The 22,043-nt window shown below is 35.3% G+C and overlaps 1 protein-coding gene across 6 annotated transcripts in view; it reads left to right on the top strand.

Moving 5' to 3' along the window:
• Galnt13 (polypeptide N-acetylgalactosaminyltransferase 13) overlaps positions 1-22,043 on the top strand; it is a 560,713-nt gene that overhangs the window by 476,314 nt on the left and 62,356 nt on the right. For all 6 annotated transcript variants that reach the window (XM_085681127.2, XM_085681123.2, XM_085681120.2 and 3 more), the window contains one exon: positions 20,908-21,047. In XM_085681127.2, coding sequence (XP_085537253.1) covers positions 20,908-21,047 — 140 coding nt within the window. The remainder of the gene's footprint in view (positions 1-20,907; positions 21,048-22,043) is intronic.

Here is a 22,043-nt window from a genome sequence, read left to right on the forward strand (position 1 = left end):
AAAACAGTTTGAGTCTGATTTGCTTGACTAAGTATCATGATTTCCAATTCCTTCAATTTTCTAGCAAAAAAAAATTGATTTAATTTTTTGTGGGCAAATACACACAAGCACGCGCGCAGACACACATACACTGGGAGGAAACTACACTGACCCTATTAATTGTATTGTGTTGTGATAGCTCTGATATGAAGCTATCTCTATTGTATGCTTACTTTTACGTGTTTTTGTATATTCCCACAGTATCCCACATTTTAAAATCTAATCTTCTCATGTACTCTTTAGACTTTAGTGTTAACTTGAATATTGTGCATAATTCTGATGTGAACCTGGAGCATAAATGAATTGATTTAATTTTTCTATCCAATAATATCTTAGTTATCTCATTTGATGGCACTATTTTTAGCTTTTGGGGAAGCTCCATACTCAGTCTTTCATAATGGCTGAACTAATTTATCATTCAACTAGCTGTTCAAAATGGTACTCTTTTTATGCACTCCTACCAACACATTATGTGGTTTTTTTTTTTCTGACTGACATTTTATATGGAGTGACATGGTATCTCATTGAGGTCTGGTATAAATATGTTCATTTGAAAAGAGTCTAATATAACTTATTGCTGTTTTTGGTCTGGTTTATTTTTCTTGCTACTGGACATTTTAGTTCTCCATAGTTTAGTTATTAACATCTTGAGAACCGCATAGTCTATAATTACCGTCTTCTCCTCCCTATGATGTCTCTTCAGTCTGGTCACTGTCTCATTTATTTGGGGGCACTTTAGGTCCTATGGGGACCAAAGAAAATTTAGGATTATGGTCAAGTCCTGACTGGAGTATTCTGTAGGCGTGGATCATCTTAGTAAGCAGTCTTGAGGCTATTCTGGATATAGGACTCAGAGGAAGCTGCAACAGACGTGCTATGAAACATTGGATCCCCCGAGTCATCTGTTCACATTGGAGATTTTTAAGAAGGTCTTCCTTGATCAAACCTAATATTTCTTAACCCCATATCAATCCATAGCCTCTCATTTTCCACCTATACTTCCTGGCTACTGGCCAACCAACATTTTATTAAACCAATGTGAGTGGCAAGTCTTTACAATGTATAAAAGCATTATTTCACAGCAGCTTTCCTCAGTCAGAATTTTTCTTATAAATTATATATAAGTTGTACCAACTCACCATGATCCTTCCATCTCTTCTGATAAGCTTCCAGATGACCCATATTAGAAAAGTGTTGGTGTAGCTTTCCTGAACAATCAGTTACAGATTCTATACTCAATATACTCTGCATACTTATCAAAAACATTCATAATTTCATATATATTCATTTTCATCAGTATTATAAAAGTGATTAAGTAAAAATTCACCTGATTGGGCTACAACATCTACAAAACTGTTGTTCAATATCCTGTCCCCCATCATCCAGAACAGTTTATAACAGAATAAGAAACCGTGAAAATGGATGAGAAGAAAGAAACACACAAAGTACTTTCCTAGAACCAGGAGTCACAGGTATTTTTATATGCGCTTTCATCTTCTGAGCCTTAAATCTCTCATCTGCAAAAGGTCACTAATAACACAAATAATTAGAATTTCAATGCAATTTGTGATTTAATAATGACTCTAATGATCGACTTTTACTGCATTGAAATTTTCTAACACCTGCCCTTTTCATCTTCTGACCAATGATTTTGATATATTAACCTTTTGCAATAGGCAGTCCGAGGACAGGAAAAGTAATGGAAGAAGGTGAAAATCAACACTTAAAAATTTATGAATTTTGCAGATCATTCTTGGTGCTCTTCATCATCTATATATTTAGATATCCTAACTATGTTATCATTCTAAATGTTTTCATTTCATTTAGACAAATCAGGTTTTAGCCAAACAAAGACTATTCTATATACACATATTTCCTTTCAAATGCCCTCTTTGTACACAAAAGATTTGTCACATTACGTGGAAGAATAGTCCTAGACAAATGGCATATTAAGAAAATTATTAAGCTCTTTAAAAAAGAGAAATTCTATGGGATAGAAAAATAGAGTATTATATAGAAGATTAATTTTGCATCACAATGGTGCTGAACTTTTTTTCAACCTGACTGGATACTGACTTTAGGAACTGCTGAGATATACTCTTAGCAAGCAGTGTGGAGTCTGATTTGAGATCTGCATCTGATATACACAATAAATAAAGTTTTCTTTGATCTCTGTATCAGTTTTTTAGCAGTGCTAGAAAAAGACAAACGCTGTGTGGAAAACCCAAGAGCAAAATGTCACTCTACCCTTCAAAGAAAGGATAAGTCAAGCTTATGCTTATTGAAATTGCTGTCACTGATTGTACCACAGCAGCGGTGAACAGGGTCCCCAGGGTGACTAACGATTCTTCTGTAGCCTGTTCCAGTGCACTCATTTTTACCAGCTTACGACAGATGGGAAAAATTGGTTGACAATAGAGGCAAGAATAAATTTTTACAATGGTTTGCTTAGAGCACAATCAACATGCTCTTTATGAGCAGTTATAGAAAAAAATCTTATTCCTGTTGTTCATAGTGTAATAGTATCTTAATTGAGATTGTAATTATGCAATTTGTGTTTTTCTTTGTTAAATGTGGCTCATGTGCCAAAAACATTCTAATGCACAGTGTAGGGAGGAGAACAGACATGTGCACAAGGAGTGGAGCTTCAGTTTCCTTTTTAGTAGTATTTTGGGGTTAAAGAAAATTCTTTGCAGAATTGAGACTGCAAAGGATGCCTGCAGGAATACAACTCTGAGAGGTCTTGAATGTGATAGATGGCCTACTTCTGACCGAAAGGGCATCTGATCTAACAGAATGCTTGATTTCCTACTCCATTTATCTGATATACCACACCAGTACACATACTCAGAGCAGTAAGTTTATTTTGCTGTTGGAAATGATATGCCTCTTGAAGTTCACATGCGTGCTAAAATAGCGAGCACAAATGATAACTGTTAGTGCATACTTTTCACAGGCATTCATTGTGTTTTACTTCTTTCCCTCAATAATTATAATACTCAGAAGAACAAGCCAGTATCATGTGACTTAATACAGTAGGTATCAAGGACTTCGGATGTCATATGATTTGCTCAGTATTATATGTCTAATATATAAAAAAGAAAGATGAAACCTAAACAAATTAATTAGTTTGTAAATAAACCAATATTTTACTAATTAATAATTAAATTAATTAACTAATTATATGAATTAAAATTTTCATTTGCATAAAATTTCTAAATATTATGAATATGATTTCTATTGCTAAATTTCTACATCTTATAGTTTTTCAATACAGTCAATAATTGACAAGGTATGGTTTCTTTCCTTTGATTTGCATTGATATTTCAAATAACACAAATCTTCATTATTTCTTAGTCAACATTGCACAACAGATTTACTATGGTCTTTTTGAAAATTTTACCTAGCAACACATAATTCATATTCAATAAGACTTCTTTATTGGCTTAGCAGAAAATAATACTTTCTAAATGTAGAATAAATTAATGGAACTTTTAAAAAAGTATTTGGAATTGCTGTTATTTCCATTGTTAATAAAATGAACTAATGCTTTGGCTCCATATTTATATAGACTTGTTTCTTTTTGAATATATTTGTATATATAATTATATTACAGATAATGAAAATATACACATCTATTATTATTATTCAACTACCTGATCATAAATATTAAGCATACACTCTAAATCATTAATGAAAATATTTATTGACAGACATGATTCATGTACACAAGCATGCATGGAAGTGAAAAACAAAGATATCAAGAATAAAAACACCATTGCCTCAACACACGTTGCAGGCAGGACAAGTTGTCAGCTGTAGATTTTGTGACTCAGTTGGTGTCCCAGTCCCACCGTGGACAGCTGAGCCTGGTTACAGAGGATGGCTTGTTCAGGATCCATACCGTGAATTGCTAGGAATCCTTGTTTGAATAATTGTCCTAAATTTCAGGAAGTTTTCACCTCTCTCTCTCTCTCTCTCTCTCTCTCTCTCTCTCTCTCTCTCTCTCTCTCTCTCTTGGTTCTTCCTTCCCCTACAAAAGCCTTCATGTTTCTATTCCTAACCACCCACAGTCCATCCTCAAAATCTATTCTGTTTCTCCTTCCCAGATATATCCATGCATCCCCTAGACATCTCTTACTTATCCAGATCCTCTGGGACTATGGAATGTAATGTGATTATCCTTCACTTAACAGTTTATATCCAATTATAAGTGAGTACATACTGTGTTTTTCTTTTTGCCTCACTCAGGGTGATTTTTTTTCTAGTTCCATCCATTTGGTAGCAAATTTTGTGATGTCAATTTTTTTTCTAAAAAAGAAAAGTAAAACTCCATTGAGTAAATGTACCACATTTTCTATCCATTCTTCACTTTAAAGACATTAAGTTGTTTCCAGTTTATGGCTACTATGAATAAAACTGCTATGAACATAGTTGAGCAAGATGGGGTATCTTTTGACTATATGCCAAAGAGTGGTACAGTTGGATCTTGAGGTAGATCAATTCCCCATTTTCTCCCTAACTGCCATATTGATTTCCACAGTGGCTGTATGACTTTGCCCTCTTACCAGCAATGAAGGAGTGTTTCCCTTGTTCACATCCTTGTCATCATGAACTGTTACTTGTGTTTTTTATCTTAGGCATTCTGACAGGTGTTAAATGGAAACACAAATAAGTTTGATTTGAAATTCCCTGGAGGCTAAGAATGTTGTACGTTTTTTTAAAAGTGTTTCTCAGCCATTGGAGATTTCTCTATTGAGAATTATCTAGTTAGATCTGTACCCTGTTTTTAAATTGAATTGTTTGGTTTGTTGATGTCTAGTTTCTTGAGTTCTTCATATATTTTGGGTATTAGCCCTTTGTTGAATTTGGAGTTTGTGAAGAAGGATCATTTCCCATTCTGTAGGTTGCCATTTTGTTTTATTGATTGTGTCTTTTTTCTTTAAAAAAGCTTTTCAGTTTCATGAGGTCCCATTTCTTAATTGTCTGTCTTAGTGACTGTGTGATTGATGTTCGGTTCAGGAAGTTCTCTCCCGTGACAATGCATTTAAGGGGATTCCATACTTTCTCTTCTATCAGGTTCAGTGTGTCTGGTTTTATGTTGAGGTCTTTGATCTACTTGTACTTGAGTTTTGTGCAGTTTATATCCTTCTTCATGCAGACATCCAATTAGATCAGCAGTATTTGTGAAAATAATTTCTTTTTATTCCATTTTGCATTTATGGTTTCTTTTTTTAAAAAAATTGGATGTCCATAGGTGTAGATTTACATACAGATTTTCCATTCAGTTCCATTGATCTACATGTCTCTTTTTATGTCAGTACCATACAGTTTTCATTACTGTAGCTCTGTAGTACAGCATGAAAGCTCAGGAATGGTGAAGGCTCTGAAAGTTCTTTTATTGGTCAGGATTGCTTTAGCTATCTTGGGTTTTTTATATTTCTATTTGAAATTGAGTACTGTCCTTTCAAGGTCTATAAAAATTGTGTTTGTATTTTGATGGAGATTTCAATAAATCTGCAAAAGATTGCTTTTGGTAGGAATATCTGGTCTAACTTGAAGCCCAAACTCTGAGAAGGAGCCCACATCTAACATTGCGTGAATGTCCAAGATCCAGAAGATGGATGGTTCAGAGACCATAGGGTAAAAACAAACACAACTTCTGGGACCTCTAACAGTGAGAGTGGGGGTTGTCTCCTACTCTTCTGACTGCTCATGAGATTTTTTTTTTCCTATTGGGTTGTTTCATCCAGCCTTGATATTAGGATTTGTTCCTAGTCTTACTGCATCTTGTTAGCTGTGTACAGTTGATATCCATGGGAGGCCAGCTCTTTTCTGAAAAAAAAATGGAGTATGCATAGATAATAGAGGGAAAGAAGTTGTGGGTGACTGGAAGGAGAGGAGAGAGGAGGGGCTGAGTCAGTATGTATTGTATGAGAGAAGAATAAAGAAAAGAAAGCAAAAGAATAAAAAATAGAATAACTGTCAAAATACTTCACCTGAACACTATTCAAGAATCTAAATGGAAATAGAATTACTGACAATTAGCTATGTTTTTTCTTCTAACATATTCTGACATTAAATTGGGAGAAACCTGATGATGGAAAAATTTGAAAACTTTAAAATTTAAAAGTTTTTCTCTAATGGGATCATGTGTGGGTAAGTGATGCTTTTTTCCTAATTAGTTATAAAGCATCAAGACATAATAATATGAAAATAAAGTTATGTTTCTCACTATTTTCAGTAGAGAAATATTTCAAGTTCTAGAAAATGGCAATTATGATTTTAGTTATTCAAAATAGACTTTAACATAGTTAGAGGTCTGAGAAGTTCTATAGTAAATAAACCTATTAAAACTGTTTTCTTTATTGTTTCTGTTAATGATCAATTTCTATGTCATTCTTATATGTATACACAGTTTTTAAAATATGTAAAATAAGATAATGAAATAAGTTTATATTTGAAAAATGTCTCTAGAACGATACATCAAACCAATAATCAAAATTTTACTAAGGGAATAATGGGCAAGTAAACAAATTTCTTGTTGTATATGTATTTTCTAATCAATATCATTACCAGTGTCATCAAGATGATTGACAACTTTGACATTCTTAAAAGTAATTTCTAGTTGGGCAGTGGTTGCATACACTCTTTATCTTCCTTAAAATTTTCTGCAAGTTTTCTAAGAAATATATGTTCTTTGGGTTGTCAAATTTAGCAGAAGAAAAGAAAGTGCATGTGTGCGTGTGTGTGTGTGTGTGTGTGTGTGTGTGTGTGTGTATTTATTAAAGTAAATTTATTAGATTGGCTTACATGCTCCATGACTTAATAGTACCTGGTTCTTCAATAGCTGTCTGCATACTATGGAGCCAGGTGAACCAAGAAATGTAAAGCCTAAGTACACAGAAGTGGTGGGAAGATGACACAGAAGTGGTGGGAGGCTCATGAGCGCTCCCTGGAGACTCCTGCTGGGAGTGCACAATAAAAGGCTGCAGAAGCTGCTGAGTGACAAACAAGGTAGACAATAGCAGTATTACACATGCCTCTTTAGAGTACAGCTGCGTACACTGGTGTATTCCTTCTTCCAGTTTTCTATCCAAGCTCTCAGATCACTGCATGCACCACCCATATCCAGCATGTCTTTCCCCTCAGCCTGTTTCCCACATATAATCATCTCTACAAATACTCTGAGAGTCACTAAGAGATGTCTCGTTACTAATTTCCTCGTTATCTCTCAGTCTGACTGAGTCGTCAGTCAGTGTGCATCACCATAGAAGGTTGTTTTAAACTATCAGTCAGGATGCATCTGATTGTACATGACTTGAAGCAAGCATTAATTAATTACTGACACCACAACTGTACAGTGATTCCAGAAGACGGGAAACAAAGTGCAAATGTTCACAAGTCAGTCATGGTTGCCTTTCTCACGATGACTGTAAGAAGCTATTGAGTGTAAAATACACCACAACCCCACGATATGACAGTAAGATAATGGTCATAAAATAAAGAAATGTGATATCAATTATCCTGCTGAATGAGTTATGCAGCAAACATAATTTCTAAAAACATTATGGATATGTTTTGGTTGCTTAGTTAATCATATTTTGAAATCTTCCCGCTTGTATAAAGTGTCAAGCCAGGAAATTAGCTCCCAATAATCCCACATATACACCATCAAAATTTATTTCAGCGGATTCGAGCTTATCTGAGATTTTAAATTATCACATTGAGCTATAAAAGCGGAGAATTTTTGAAGTGATTTTCAAGGTGTAATTGCCATATTTCATATCCACTCAGATAATAGATTTGCAAGGAGAATTCTGTTATTTTTGCTTGTTGTTGGAGGCCGCTTGTTCATTCCCAGCCTCTTAGACCTGAAATAATCGCACATAATCTATAATCTTTGCAGTACTGTTTGGCCAATAGCTTAAGCGTGTTTCTGGCTAACTCCTATATCCTAAACTAATCCATCTCTATTATTCTGTGTATCACCACGTGACTGTGGCTTACTTGGTATAGTTCCATCCCTAGCATCTGTCTCCAGTGGGGCAGCATGGCGTCTCCTCATTCTGTCTGTTTTCTCCAGCATTCAGCTTAGTTTTTTCCGCTTACCTCTATTCTACACTGTTCAGGCCCAAGACAGTTTCTTTATTAACCAATGGTATTCACAGCATACAGAGGGGAATCCCACATCATTTGCTCTTTCGTAGATTAAGTTCTTTGATTTACTTAACTATTTAAAGTATCGGTTTCATTCTTTATTAAAGTGGAATCTGTGTGAATCCACAGGGAATTTTATATCCACATAGATATTTAATGAGAAGTGGTACATTGCTATGTTTACTACAGAAATTTACTCCCATAACAAGCAGTATGTTTCTTCTGCCCGCACTTCTGGAGTGTGCTGTGGATAGATGTATAAATGGTTGGGTTTTCTTTTAAGTGCTTTGAGATAATCTTCTAATTCTAATCCCATAAACTATAATCAATAGATAATAGAGGGACACTTGTTCAGGTACACAAACATTATACCAAATAAAACATTCCTGTAACAGCATTTTGGAACTATATAAAATGTTGACACATTGGACATTTCACGGTAGCCATAATTTCTATTGAAAAAAAATGAAAACATTATCACAATGAAAATGAAAACGTTATCAGAATGATCAATCTTTGTTTAGATATTGAAGACCTGAAAATGGCATTAAACATACAGGTATATCATCCACAGGTATATCATAAAATAATTTATGTTTTGAATGTAAACTGTCTTCTTATACTGCCATAAAATTCATAAATTTAGCACATTTCTGGAGTGTAGGTGCATATGCAGTTTTCCTGTGGTGCCTGAGGACAGATTCAGAAGTTTTCTACAGATATCAGACTTGATATGCTCACATTCCTGAAATGAAACAAAATCGAGTCATCATATAAGTACAAATTCTTCTGTATCCTTTTAATGATCTCTAGATTCCTTATAATGCTAATATAAACCCAGTGTAACTTGTACTTTACTTTAGGAAGGAATCACAAAAAGACTGTACATGTTCAACATGGAGTGACTTTTTCCAGTGGTCTTTATTCTGTGATTCATTGGAGCTTCATGTGTGAGAGCCTACAGATTATACAGCCTAAAGTCGGTACATGAACTACAACATTTTCTTCCTAGAAATTATTCTTCTGAAATAGTCAAGCATATTATAAAAACTGCACAAAATATTTCTTGATTATAAAGTATATAATTGGAAAAGGTTTTAATGTTCAATTATGAGGGTCTTAGTTGGTGTTGTATTGTGAAGAAATATCATGAGCACGGAAACTCCTACAAAGCATTTAATGGAGCTTACATGTTACAAAGGTTTTGTCCATTATCAGCATGGCAGGAAGCATAGTGGCACACAGGCAGACATGGTGCTGAAGAAGGAGCCAAGAATTCTACTTCTGGATTAACAGGCAGCATTAAGAGAGACATTGGGCCTACACTGAGCATTTGAGAGTTTATAGCCCACCCACAATGATGTACTTCCTCCAAAGAGGCCTCATCTCCTAATCCTTTAAGTAGTGCCACTCCCTGATGACAAAGCATTCAAGCATATGAATCTATGGGATATTCCTATTCAAAACACCACAAAACACCACAATTAGCACCAAATTGCTAAATGAATTGCTATGTTTATTTGTAAAATAAATTATTGTTACTGTTAACGTATAGAGCAGATTGTTGTTGCAGCATTAAAAATACAGATAGAAGCAGTTGGGAAGATATAGACATAAAAATGTAACTAGATTTCATCATTCTTTATAATATGCATGCGGTGAAATGCCATGCTGAACCCCATTAATACTACATATGGTTTGTGCATGTGAATAAAAATATTTTAATTTAAACTCCTTGTTTAATATAAAAGATTTTTTTACAAAAGACTTTAGTTAACTTGGAAAAATGTTGGCGACCTGCTATTTTAGGAAAAGACCATGTTGGAAATGCAAATATAAATTGACTTTTGTGAAAAAAGATGTACCTATATTTTTAAATATAAATAAAAATTTTCTGCAAGTAATATTGTAAGGTTGGTAGTGACATATTATTGATGATGTTTAAATTTGATATATTTATTTTGTGGAGTATTATTTGAGATGAATATAAACTTTAAAACTAATTTTAAAAAACTTAGAAAAAGTAATGCATAATTTTTATACAAATGTTCCTCTCTATCAGAATAAAAATAACAACACAGCAAAGACAAGAGAGTTCACAGGTAGATTAATAGCATTACCAGCATGTCAGAAGGTCCTCTGCTTCTGACTGACTTGGATGACTGAGGAACCCTGACTTGAAACTGAGAACAAAAAAACAAACAAACAAAAAAAAACAAACATTTCTAGAGACAACATATTTTATACTTCTTTTGGTTTAACTGATATCAAATAGATCTTTGGTTGAAAAAAAACCTACTATATACATCCATATTTTTATTTCTCATTGATTCATTGAATATAATATTTTTATTAGTAAATTGAACTGAAGTTTGAGGTGATAACCCAGAAAATTCAGCCTCGAGACCTTTTTAAATTTTAAAATTTTACCATGAATATGAGTCACAGTTAAATAAATTGAGCCATTCTGTGACCCTTGTATATTGGGTGTCTACATATACTATGTAAAATCTATTATTAACACTAGACTAAAATTTTGGTAATAACAGGAAATGGTAAATTAAACATAATCCCTGCATTATAGCTGAGACAATTAACATGTTTGTTGATAGATGCATTCTATGACATCTTCAGTGTTCTGAACCCTGAGTTATTTATGGATTAAATGAGAAGCTTTGAATTAAAACAACCAGAACTCCAAGCCAACTTCTCATATAAAATATAGTACTAAGGACCGTAAGACAGAACGGCCATTAGTAAGTTTTAAACTATATTTCACTGTTATTATTATTTCATTTGAGAAGAAAGTGCAAATCTTAAAGTAAATAACAAAATCAAAGGTTATTTTCTGTTTATCCTAAAGTTATCAAATAGCAAAAATAAATTCTTTTTTGAGTGGTGGTGGTACATGCCTTTAATCCTAGCACTTCAGGTGGATCTCTGAATTCAAGTGAGCAGGATGTATTTGTATTTGAGAGTAAATATGTGTGTGAACACAAATTTGAGAAACCAACAGTGTAATGGTTTGCTCTGTCCCTTTAAGAGACAAGCCATGCTCACTCCATCCCCTATCTGCCTAGGCAAGCTGCTCTTCAGCTTCCAGCCTGAGTCCCTTCTTGTATGCCTTCTAAGACCATTGAGATATGCAAAGGATTTACCACACTGGTTACATTCATGAGTTTATTTCCGGCATGTGTTCTTTCATGCATTTGAAGATGGCTGTGATGTGCAAAGGTTTCACCTTATTGATTACATACATAGGGTTTCTCTCCAGTAAGTGGTCCTGTGTGCATTTGAAGATAACTACTACATGCAAAGGCTTTACCACCCTGATTAGTTATAGTTTTTCTCTCCAGTGTAGGTTCTCATATGTATATGGAGACTGTTGTAACTTGCAAAGACTTTACCACACTGAATACATTCATAAGGTTTCTGTCAAGTATGTGCTCTTTTATGCATCAGAAGATGATCATGACATACAAAGGCTTTACCACACTAATTACATTCATAAGATTTCTCTCCCGTATGTCTTTGTTTACGCATTTGAAGATGACTGTGACATGACATGAAAAGGTGTTACAACACTGATTACATTCATAGTGGTTCTCTCAAGTTTGTGTTATTTTATGCCTTTGAAGAACACTGTGATATGCAAAGGCTTTATCACATTGATTACATGAGCAAAGAGAGAGGCAGAGAGAGAGAAAGAAACAGTAGAGGAAAGAAGAGAAGTGGGAATAAGGGAGAGACAGAAGCTGCCTCTTTGAGAGGGAGATGAAAAAGAAGGGACTCAGGATGGAAACTGAAGAACAGCTTGCCTCCTTGGACAGGAGAGGAAATGGGTGTGGCTTGTCTCTTAAAGGAACAGAGCAGACCATTACAGCAAGGATGGTACATATCAGGTATTAGAAGAAGGAAAAGGAAGGGGAAATGATATAATTAGAAAATAATTTCAAAATGTAAAAAAATATTAAATGCCTAACTATATGTTATCATTTACTTCTTAAGTATGAAAATATCTCATTAATTAAAATCGTTCTTTAACTCAATTTTTAACTCATTGTCAAATCCTTCTCAGAGTTCCTGAAAACCTCATTGGAAGCTTTGCCATAAAACATAACAAGTTCTATAAATTTTCCTTAAAAATTTTTTTAACTCATTAAGACATAATCCATTTAATTTTCTCTCCCTTGAATTATTATTTTTTTAATTCTTTTATTTATTTATCTATTTATTTATTTATTTATTTATTTATAAAAATTTCCACTTCCTCCCCTCCTCCCAATGCCCTCCCACTCCCCCCCACTCCCTCTTCTCCTCCCTCTCCAGTCCTAAGAACAGTCAGGGTTTCCTGCCCTGTGGGAAGTTCATGGTCCTCCCCTCTCCCTCCAGGTCTAGGAAGGTGATCATCCTAACAGACTAGGGTCCCAAAAAGCCAGTACATGCAGAGGAAACAAGTCCCAGTGCCATTATCAATGGCTTCTCAGTCAGCCCCCATGTCAGCCACATTCAGAGAATCCGGTTTGATCACATGCTCATTCAGTCCCAGTCCAGCAGGCCTTGGTGAGCTCTTTTCAGATCAATGCCCTTGTATCAGTGGGTCAATGCCCCCCTCACGGTCCTAACTTCCTTGTTCATGTTCTCCCTCCTTCTGCTCCTCATTTGGACCTTGGGGGCTCAGTCCAGTGCTCCAATGTGGGTCTCTTTCTCTAGGGCATCGTCGGATGAAGGTTCCTGCTGATCCTGATTTCCTTACTCACATTCTCCCTCCTTCTGCTTCTCATTTGAACCAAAGGAGTTAAGTCCAGTGTTCCAATGTGGGTCTCTGTCTCTATCTCCATCCATCGCCAGATGAAGGTTCTATGCTGATATGCAAAATATTCATCATTATGGTTATGGGCCAAGGCCAGTTCAGGCACCCTCTCCTCTGCTGCCCAGGGAACAATCTGGGGACCTCTCCTTGGACCTGGGAACCTCTCTAGAATCAAGTCTCTTGCAGACCCTAAAGTAGCTCCCTTAGTTGAAATATATACTTCCCTGTTCCCATATCCATCCTTCCTCCCTCCCCCCATCCCATTCCCCCAAACTATCCCCAATCCTCCCCTTCTCCCTTCTCTCTAACCATCTTCCCTTACTTCCACCCCCAACCCCCCCGTGCACCCAAGTTTGCCTGGCAATCTTGTCTACTTCCAGTATCCAGGAGGATAACTATATAATTTTCTTCCGGTTCACCTTCTTATTTAGCTTCTTTAGGATCACAAATTATAGGCTCAAAGACCTTTAACTATGACTAGAATCCACTTATGAGTGAGTACATGCCAAATTCCTCTTTTTGGGTCTTGGTTATCTCACTCAGTAAAGCGTTTTCTATTTCCATCCATTTGCATGCAAAATTCAAGATGTCATTGTTTTTTACCGCTGAGTAAAACTCTAATGTATATATGTTCCACACCTTCTTTAACCACTCTTCTATTGAGGGGCACCTAGGTTGTTTCCAGGTTCTGGCTATTACAAATAGTGCTGCTATGAACATAGTTGAACAAATACTTTTGTAGTATGATTGGGCATCTCTTGGGTATATTCCCAAGAGTGGAATTGTTGGGCCCAGAGGGAGGTTGACTCCCAGTTTCCTGAGAAACCGCCACACTGATTTCCACAGTGGCTGCACAAGTTTGCATTCCCACCAACAATGGATGAGTGTTCCCCTCACTCCACATTCTCTCCAGCATTGGCTATCATTGGTGCTTTTGAGGTTAGCTATTCTGACAGGTGTAAGATGGTATCTCAAAGTTGTTTTGATTTGCATTTCCCTGATCTCTAAGGAGGTTGAGCATAACCTCAAGTGCCTTTTGGCCATTCGAAATTCTTCTGTTGAGAATTCTCTTTTCAGTTCAGTACTCCATTTTTTAATTGGGTTAATTAGAGTTTTAGTTTCTAGTTTAGTGTCTAGTTTCTTGTTAGAAAATTTTCACATGTGTTTCTTTTGTCCTGTGCTTATTTCTTCATATCTTTTTAACTAGAATGTAATTAATCTCCATAAGCAGTGTAACTTCTCCCCTTCCCCTCTCCCTCCCTCTCCTCCTCTCTTTTTTCCTCCCCTCCTCTCCTCTTCACTTTTTATTTCCCATATACACATATGTATGTATATGAAGGCTAGATAGATATAATTGTGGAGGTATGTCAGCAACCAGCCTCGTCAAAAATACCTCTCACCAAGGTACATGCATGAGAATTACAATAAAGAATATGAAGATGCAAATGGAAATAATAAAATGAAGAAACATAGGATAGTATCAGGAACAAATTCCAGTGAGTACTGAAAATTCACCCACATTAAATTTCCAACTGCTTAAAATATCCCTGACCCCAAAAGGTAGGAGTAAGACAAATACTGCATTAGCATGACACAAGGAAATAAACATACCAATTGAAGTTTGCAGGCTACATTCATAGTTAAACATTCTTTTGCTAGCACAAAACAAGTCATACTCACACAATAGACCAAAACATTCGGTAGGCAATGGATTCCTTGGTGGACTCCAAGTTATCTCCATAAAGGGAACTGAAACTTAGTTGGTCCCTAAGACTCACGTTTGAGGTAGGAACAATCTACTTCTCTATTCCTGGAGTACAAGGTCCAGATATTGGATATTGGCCCTACCTGGTGATGATAACCTTAAGAGAGCAGAACTCTCTGACCTATATCTAGGTGGGACCTTTGAGGTAGAAGCAAAATAACCTAAAGGAACTAGAGGTAAATTCCAACTCTCTGACCTTTGTTCAACAGGGAAATAGAGTCACATTTCTTGGCCTCCACCGAGGTATCTGTTGATTTTTCTCAATCCTACATGGATGCTACTATCTGAGACTTATGTAAGAGTCTCTGAATCTCCAGGATTAGCTTTTCTTTACAGTGACCAACCAGAGAAAATAGAACTTCAGTTTCCTAGAAATCCCAGTAACTTTTCTTAAACTATACTTTTTTTTCGTTTCTATTTATTTTTTTAGTTAATTAGTTTTGTTTGAGTGTGTCAAAGGCCCTTTGCTGAGCTAATCAAGATCTGGTTGTATGTAATTTGAAAAATGGTATGTCTTGATTGCCTTAAGTGCCACTTAAATTCTACCCAGAAAAACGTGTTCTGGAGCTTGTAAGAAATGCAAACTTGCAGGTCTGAACTGAACTAACAGTACATTTTTAACAAAATTCTCTGGTGATGTAATTTTATTCTGTGTACCTATGTGGAGCCAAAAAGGCATAGTGAGAAAGGGATTTTGTCTCATACAAATTAAACATCAAGGAGAACTAGTTTCTCAAAGACAACACATGTTTATTACAGAGGACAGATTGGATGTTAAACATGTAAAAGACACTAATATTAGTAGCCCTATGTATTATATAGTAAGTATTGTATATTGGTTACTGGATTAGAAATTTTCCAGGCAATGTATAGTATTCATAGTACCCCTGTAACATATTAATAATGTGGTACTTTTGGCTTTAATGAATGAAATATTGTACCCAAAATGCTTATTGGCAATGATCAAATGAAGAAATACTGTAATATTAAGTCTTAATGAGCATAATAGAGAAAAGCTAAACAAGACAAGGATGCAAAATATTAATAAGAATGATGTGAGGAAGTGACCCATTTAATAAAAAATGGATGAAGGTTAACCTGGACAAGTAAAATTTGAGCAAAGACATGCACTAGTCCCAGATCTATATTCCAGAGAGAAAGAAAGATAATTATAAAATTTGTGTTTGGGAACAAGCTATACACTTCTGAAGTGAACCAAATACAAAATTAAATGCAGTATACCTCCAATGATGAATTTAGTGAGGTAGACAAGAAACATTTTATAATGATTTTTCAAGTGTTGATAAGAGATGTTCAATTATTGTTCTTGAAAAATCACTAAAGCTTTTTGAGATGGGAAATGGTATTTGATTTGTTGTTCATTAAATGTGCTATTTTAAGAGCATACAGTAGTGAATAAATGTTCAATATGATAAAAATAGATCCAAATGTATCCCCATGCACAAACTCAAGTTCAACTGGGTAAAAGACCTCAACATAAAACCAACCATAATGAACTTCCTGAAACTGAGAAGCTTCTGTAAAGCAAAGGACTTACTCAACAAGACAAAGCATCAGCCTACAGAATGTAAAATGATCTTCACCAGCCCCACACCAGACAGAGGTCTGATCTCCAAAATATACAAAGAAATCCAGAGATGTCATTAAAAGAACAAGTAATCCAATAAAAAAAATGGGTTATAGATCTAAACAGAGAACTCTCAAGAAATGAATCTAAAATGGCTGAAAGATACTTAAGGAAATGCTCAACATAGTTAGCCATCAGAGAAATGCAAATCTAACAGCTCTGAACTTCTGTCTTATACCTGTAAAAATGGCCAAGAGCAAAAAACACTGATGGTAGCTTATGAAAGAGATGATGTGGGCCAAAGGGAACACTCCTCAATTGCTGTTGAGAGTGCAAACTGGTACAGCAGCTTTGGAAATCAGTATGGAGATTTGTCAGAAAATTAGGAAAAAATCTACCTCAAGACCAAGAAATACCACTTTTGGGTATAAACCCAGAGGATGCTCAATCAAACAACAAGGACATGTGCTCAACTATGTTCATAGCAGCTTTATTTGTCATATCTATAACGTGGAAGCAAACTAAATGTCTCTCAACTAAAGAATGGACGAAGAAGATATGATACATTTACACAATGTAGTACTACATAGCAGATTAAAGTAATGACATCTTGAAATTTGCAGGCAAATGAATAGATTTAGAAAACATCATGTTCCATGAGGTAACCCAGACCCAGAAAGACAAATATAACATGTACTCACTCCTAAGTAGCTTTTAGACATAAAGCAAAGAAAAAAATCGTCTACAATTCACAGTCCCAGAGAACCTAGACAACAAAGAAGACCCTAAAAGAGACATACATGGGAACCCTCTTCTACATGGAAGTAGAAAGAGACAAGATCTCCTGAGTAAATTGGGAACGTGGGGATCATGGAAGAGAATGGAAGCAAAGAGGGTACGAAGGGATATATGTCAGATGTTAAGAATGGTTTAGGAGGTAACTGTGGTTAAGGTCTAAGAAAGAATCAGTAAAAGGTATTAGATATACTGTCGAAGTAAAACAATAAATAATTGCTTCTAATCCTTTGCCCTGAGAAATTGGTAGATATTTGTGCTAATCAAAGAAATTGAGAGCTGAGGCAATGAAGCAATCGGATAAGTCAATTTCAGCCTTGCAAGTTTGAAATGCCTACTACAAATCATCGTGACATTGCTGGAGATACCAGAGCACAAACTACTTTGGAGAGGTTTGGTTCAGAAATACAAGTTTGAGCAAAAAGTGAGTTGGTGTTTCAAGTCATAGTACTCGGAACATTCTCATTCTGCTTCTATATCATAGTCACTGATATAGTTAGACAATAATGCAGACACCAAAAATCCCTTCTATCTTTTAGTTTCACCAATGGATATAAGACCTCTATTGCCCCTGCAGCAGAGGAATTCAGAGCTGGAGAGGTTTATAGCCAGTCTTCAATCTTTGTGACCATGAATAATGCATTTTCTTATCCCGAATGGTTTATTGATTCTACACATTATGATGCCCAACCTAACTATAAGGCTCCCAGAACGTGAAGATGTAGTATGTGCTGGTTCATGCTGATTTTTATGCAATATTTCATTTCTAAGCAGATTTTTGTATTTTCTCGATGAAGGTTCTATGATGACAATTAAGGTAGTCATCAATCTGATTACAGGGAAAGGCCAGTTTAGGTGTCCTCTCCATTGTTATTTAGAGTCTTAGCTGGTAATTTCCTTGTGGACTCTGGGAAATTTCTTTAGTGCCATGTTTCTTACTAGTTCTTTAAAGGCTCCCTAAATCAAGAGATCTCTTTCTTTTCTCTCCCTTAATGTCCTTCCCCCTTCTTGAGCATTCTATTCCCTCAGATTCTCCTCCCTCCCCTTCTCTCCCCATCTCCTTCTACTCTCCCTTCTCCTCCAGATTCCCAATTTTCTCAGGAGATCTTGTCTGTTTCCCCTTTCCAGTGATAATCCATGTATCTCTCTCTTAGGGTTCTCCATGTTATCCAGCTTCTCTGGAGTTGTGGATGTTTGGCAGGTTATCTATTGACATACAATTAATATCTACTTATGAGTCAGTACAATCCATGTTTGTCTATCTGGGTCTGGGTTACCACACTCAAGATGGTTCCTTCTTAACGCTGTGACCCTTTAGTTGCCAGAGGTTTCTGCCCTGCCTGGTCCCGCAGCCATTCAGTCCCAAAGAAACACACAGAGATCTAAATTAATCATAAACTGATTGGCCTATTAGCTCAGGCTTCTTAATAACGCTTTCTTACATCTTAAATTAGCCCATTATTCTTGTCTATGTTAGCCACGTGGCTTGGTACCTTTCTCAGTGAGGCATTCTCGTCTTTCTTCCTCTGTGTCTAGGTGATGACTGCAGAATGACTCTTTCCTCTTCCCAGACTTCTATTTTCATCATCCCACCTCTACTTCATACCTGGTTGTCCCACCTATATTTCCTGTCTGGCTATCGGCCAATCGGTGTTTTATTAAAATAAAAGTAACAAATCTTTACAGGGTACAAGACCATTGTCCCACAGTACCCTTTAATGCAGTTCTCCAGGTTGTAGCGACCACAACCATAACTTTTTTCATTGTTACTTCATAACTGTAAATATTTTTGGAGCTAGGGGTCTAGTAAAGCGGTTGTAACCCATAGGTAGAAAACTGCTGAAAAGGGGGAAGCTATCTTACCAAATTATTGAGATAAGCTGCAGTAATATGTATTTCTGAAGTTAATTTAACATAATTTTTCAAGACAAAACCAATTTCAAAAGATGGCATTTTGACTAATAATTTCGTGTTTTCCACTCCTTATGTAATCCATGTGAGCATTTGTGTTGTTTCTGATTTATCCAAAGTGATATGAAAATAAATCTTCAAACATAATATTTAGTCACAAAACCACTAATGAAACATGTTTTTTTTTCAGGAAAATTAATTATGAAGTCAGAACTACTCAATCATAATTTTGAAAAATGAGAGAGGCTGTTAAATTAGTAATTTTAGTTAGCTTTATCTACCACAGAAATGAACCCAGAACACTTAAATTGTTATAGGATTGAAGCCTGTGAGGGTTCAGTGTTTTCTTTCTAGACTTTTGGCATTACTTTATAAACTTTAAAGCTATATTTTATGTAATTTTAACCATTATAATTCTTATTACAATACATCATTCTTTCCCTGATCACTTTATTGAAATGTGACATTTCTGTATCTCATTATTTCAAGGTAATCTTACATATTGAATGTTCTGGATAAAAGGCTGTTAAGACAGATACTATCTCTTAAAAAATGAAGTTTTCTATTCAGAGAGAAGTTTAAATAATCAATATTTCTTTTAGAAGGAATTGCTTTTGATACTGGAGTGTCATCAGAATGCTCTACAACAATACTTTGACATTTAATTTTGAAATAAACCAGATTCTCAGGAGATGCAGGATGTACAGCTCATGGATAATGGAGTTTGGAATGTAGTTATTTTGAAAACTGTTACCTGGTGATGGGGTTTGTCACAGACACTGGATGTCTAAGCAGTTGTTGCTTTCTTTATGGTTACTCATGGGCTTTGATTCTTTGTTGCAATACAATAGCCTAAATCCTAGTATTTGTATGTGTGCGTGTGTGTGTGTGTGTGTGTGTGTGTGTGTGTGTGTGTGTGCATTAGCATCTGATAGTCACTGGTTTAAGAAAATGAGTTAATTATTGGTATATTTACAAAATAAGTAATAAAAATTGCTGTCTTGACACAGTTATTTAGTCATTTCAGTCAAATGCTGTTTTTAATATGAAAAATACTGAGCAAATCAAGTTGCTGCTGTATGGTTTACATAGAAATTCATTGTATTTTTTCTGTTTCTAAATGAAAACATCTTTACCTGACAACCAATGAAATATTTATTATAATTCAAATGGTAAGTGTCATCTGAAATAAAGCTATACAATTTAAACATAAACAAGTGAAATAGATTCCTGTCGATTTTTTCTTCTAATTTCTTAATGTTTATTTATTTATTAATATTTCCAAGGCCTTGAGGTGTTGTTTGATGGCTCATAACATAGGGTAAAATCAATAAATAATGAAGACAGTCTGTGTTAACCTTACAAGTACAAGAAGAAAAATAGAACATATGTTCAGTCCATTATGAAGATCATATTTACATAAATTTCCCATAAAATCTTCTGATGGAGAATAAATGACTCTATAGGGAAATATGAGCATTAGCAAAGCAATGAAGTTTTCATTAAGTATAAACAGATGCATTATATAGTTGAGTTAAGCTTGCTTATTAGATACTAAATTAACACCAGTTTATATTTAGCTGATGATTTTTTTTAGTCCAAGAATTGCAAGTACTATTCAGCAAACATTTGCATTACAAAAGTCGTAAGCAATAAAAGAAGCATTTTTATATGTATTTAGTCTATTAATCTGATAGTGCTGAGGAAGTCAGCTAGTGGCAATTGTACATGTGTTTGAGTTTTGTGGAATTGTAAAGAAAACTGATAGTTAAATAAACAGATTGAAACAGTATTAAAATAGCCCAAACTGATTTGTGTTTTTCTGAAACATTCCAGGTGTTGTCAAAGTGGATTATGGAGATGTGTCAGTCAGAAAAACACTAAGGGAAAATCTGAAGTGTAAGCCTTTTTCTTGGTACCTAGAAAACATCTATCCGGATTCCCAGATCCCAAGACGTTATTACTCACTTGGTGAGGTATGAATTATTTATTTTGCTTAAGTTATAAATATATTTTGCAAATGGAACAATTTATATGGAGCTCAATATTTTTTTCATGTTATGGATAAAATGCTTTAAGGATTTTTAAATGGTCTATTTTAAATGACTTCTCTTTTTTTTTTTTTCCAAGGACCATGAAGGTCTTCAGTGTGGTAAACTCTAAAGTAAGGGGAAGTTTAAGATTCAGCATGCAGTATTTTCTTGTTTCTTTACAAATAGACAGTGTTTCGACCAATTAAACTTATTCGTAATTGTTTTCTGTTAACTCCCAAGAGTTTTTGCTTCTGAGTGTCAGAACCATTAATATCATCTGGATTGATAGCAAAACTGAGGTTTAAAACACAGGAAACCACTAAAATTATGTAGCCACAAATTTTGATACAACAATATATTTGACCATAACAACATCTAAGATTGAAAAGTTTGTCATCAGTTTTATTTATTTATTTAATTTAACTTCATAAATGCAGTTTCCCCTACCCCCTCTCCTCTCGTCCCACCTACCTCCCGTCTACCTCACCCCCATCCACTGTTCCTCTAGTTCTGTTCATAAAGAAACAGGTCTCTAATGGGTACCCACAAATCATGGTATATCAAATTTTCTGTAATACTAAGTAACTCCTGTTTCATTAAGACTGGGCAAAGCAATCCAATATGAGGAATAGGTTTGCAAGAGCCACCCAAAGCTGCCTGAGCTCCCAATGCCAAAGTCCCACAAGTAGACCAAACTACACACTTGTCACATGTATGTAGGGGGCCTAAGTTGGTCCCGTGCAAGTTCCCAGGTTGTTGTTTCAATTTTTGTGAGTTCCTATGAGCCAGGTTAGTTATATTTTTTTGTGTGTGTGTGATGTCTTTCACCCCTCTGGCTTCTACAGTCCTTATTTCCTCTCTTCAGCAGGATTCCCCAAGGTAGGCCCAATGTTTGTTGACACGTTTTTGCATGTGTTTCCATCAGTTAATGGAAAAAGG

The sequence above is a fragment of the Myodes glareolus genome, chromosome 21, assembly GCF_982192425.1.
Source record: "Myodes glareolus chromosome 21, mMyoGla1.1, whole genome shotgun sequence".
Taxonomy (NCBI): domain Eukaryota; kingdom Metazoa; phylum Chordata; class Mammalia; order Rodentia; family Cricetidae; genus Myodes; species Myodes glareolus.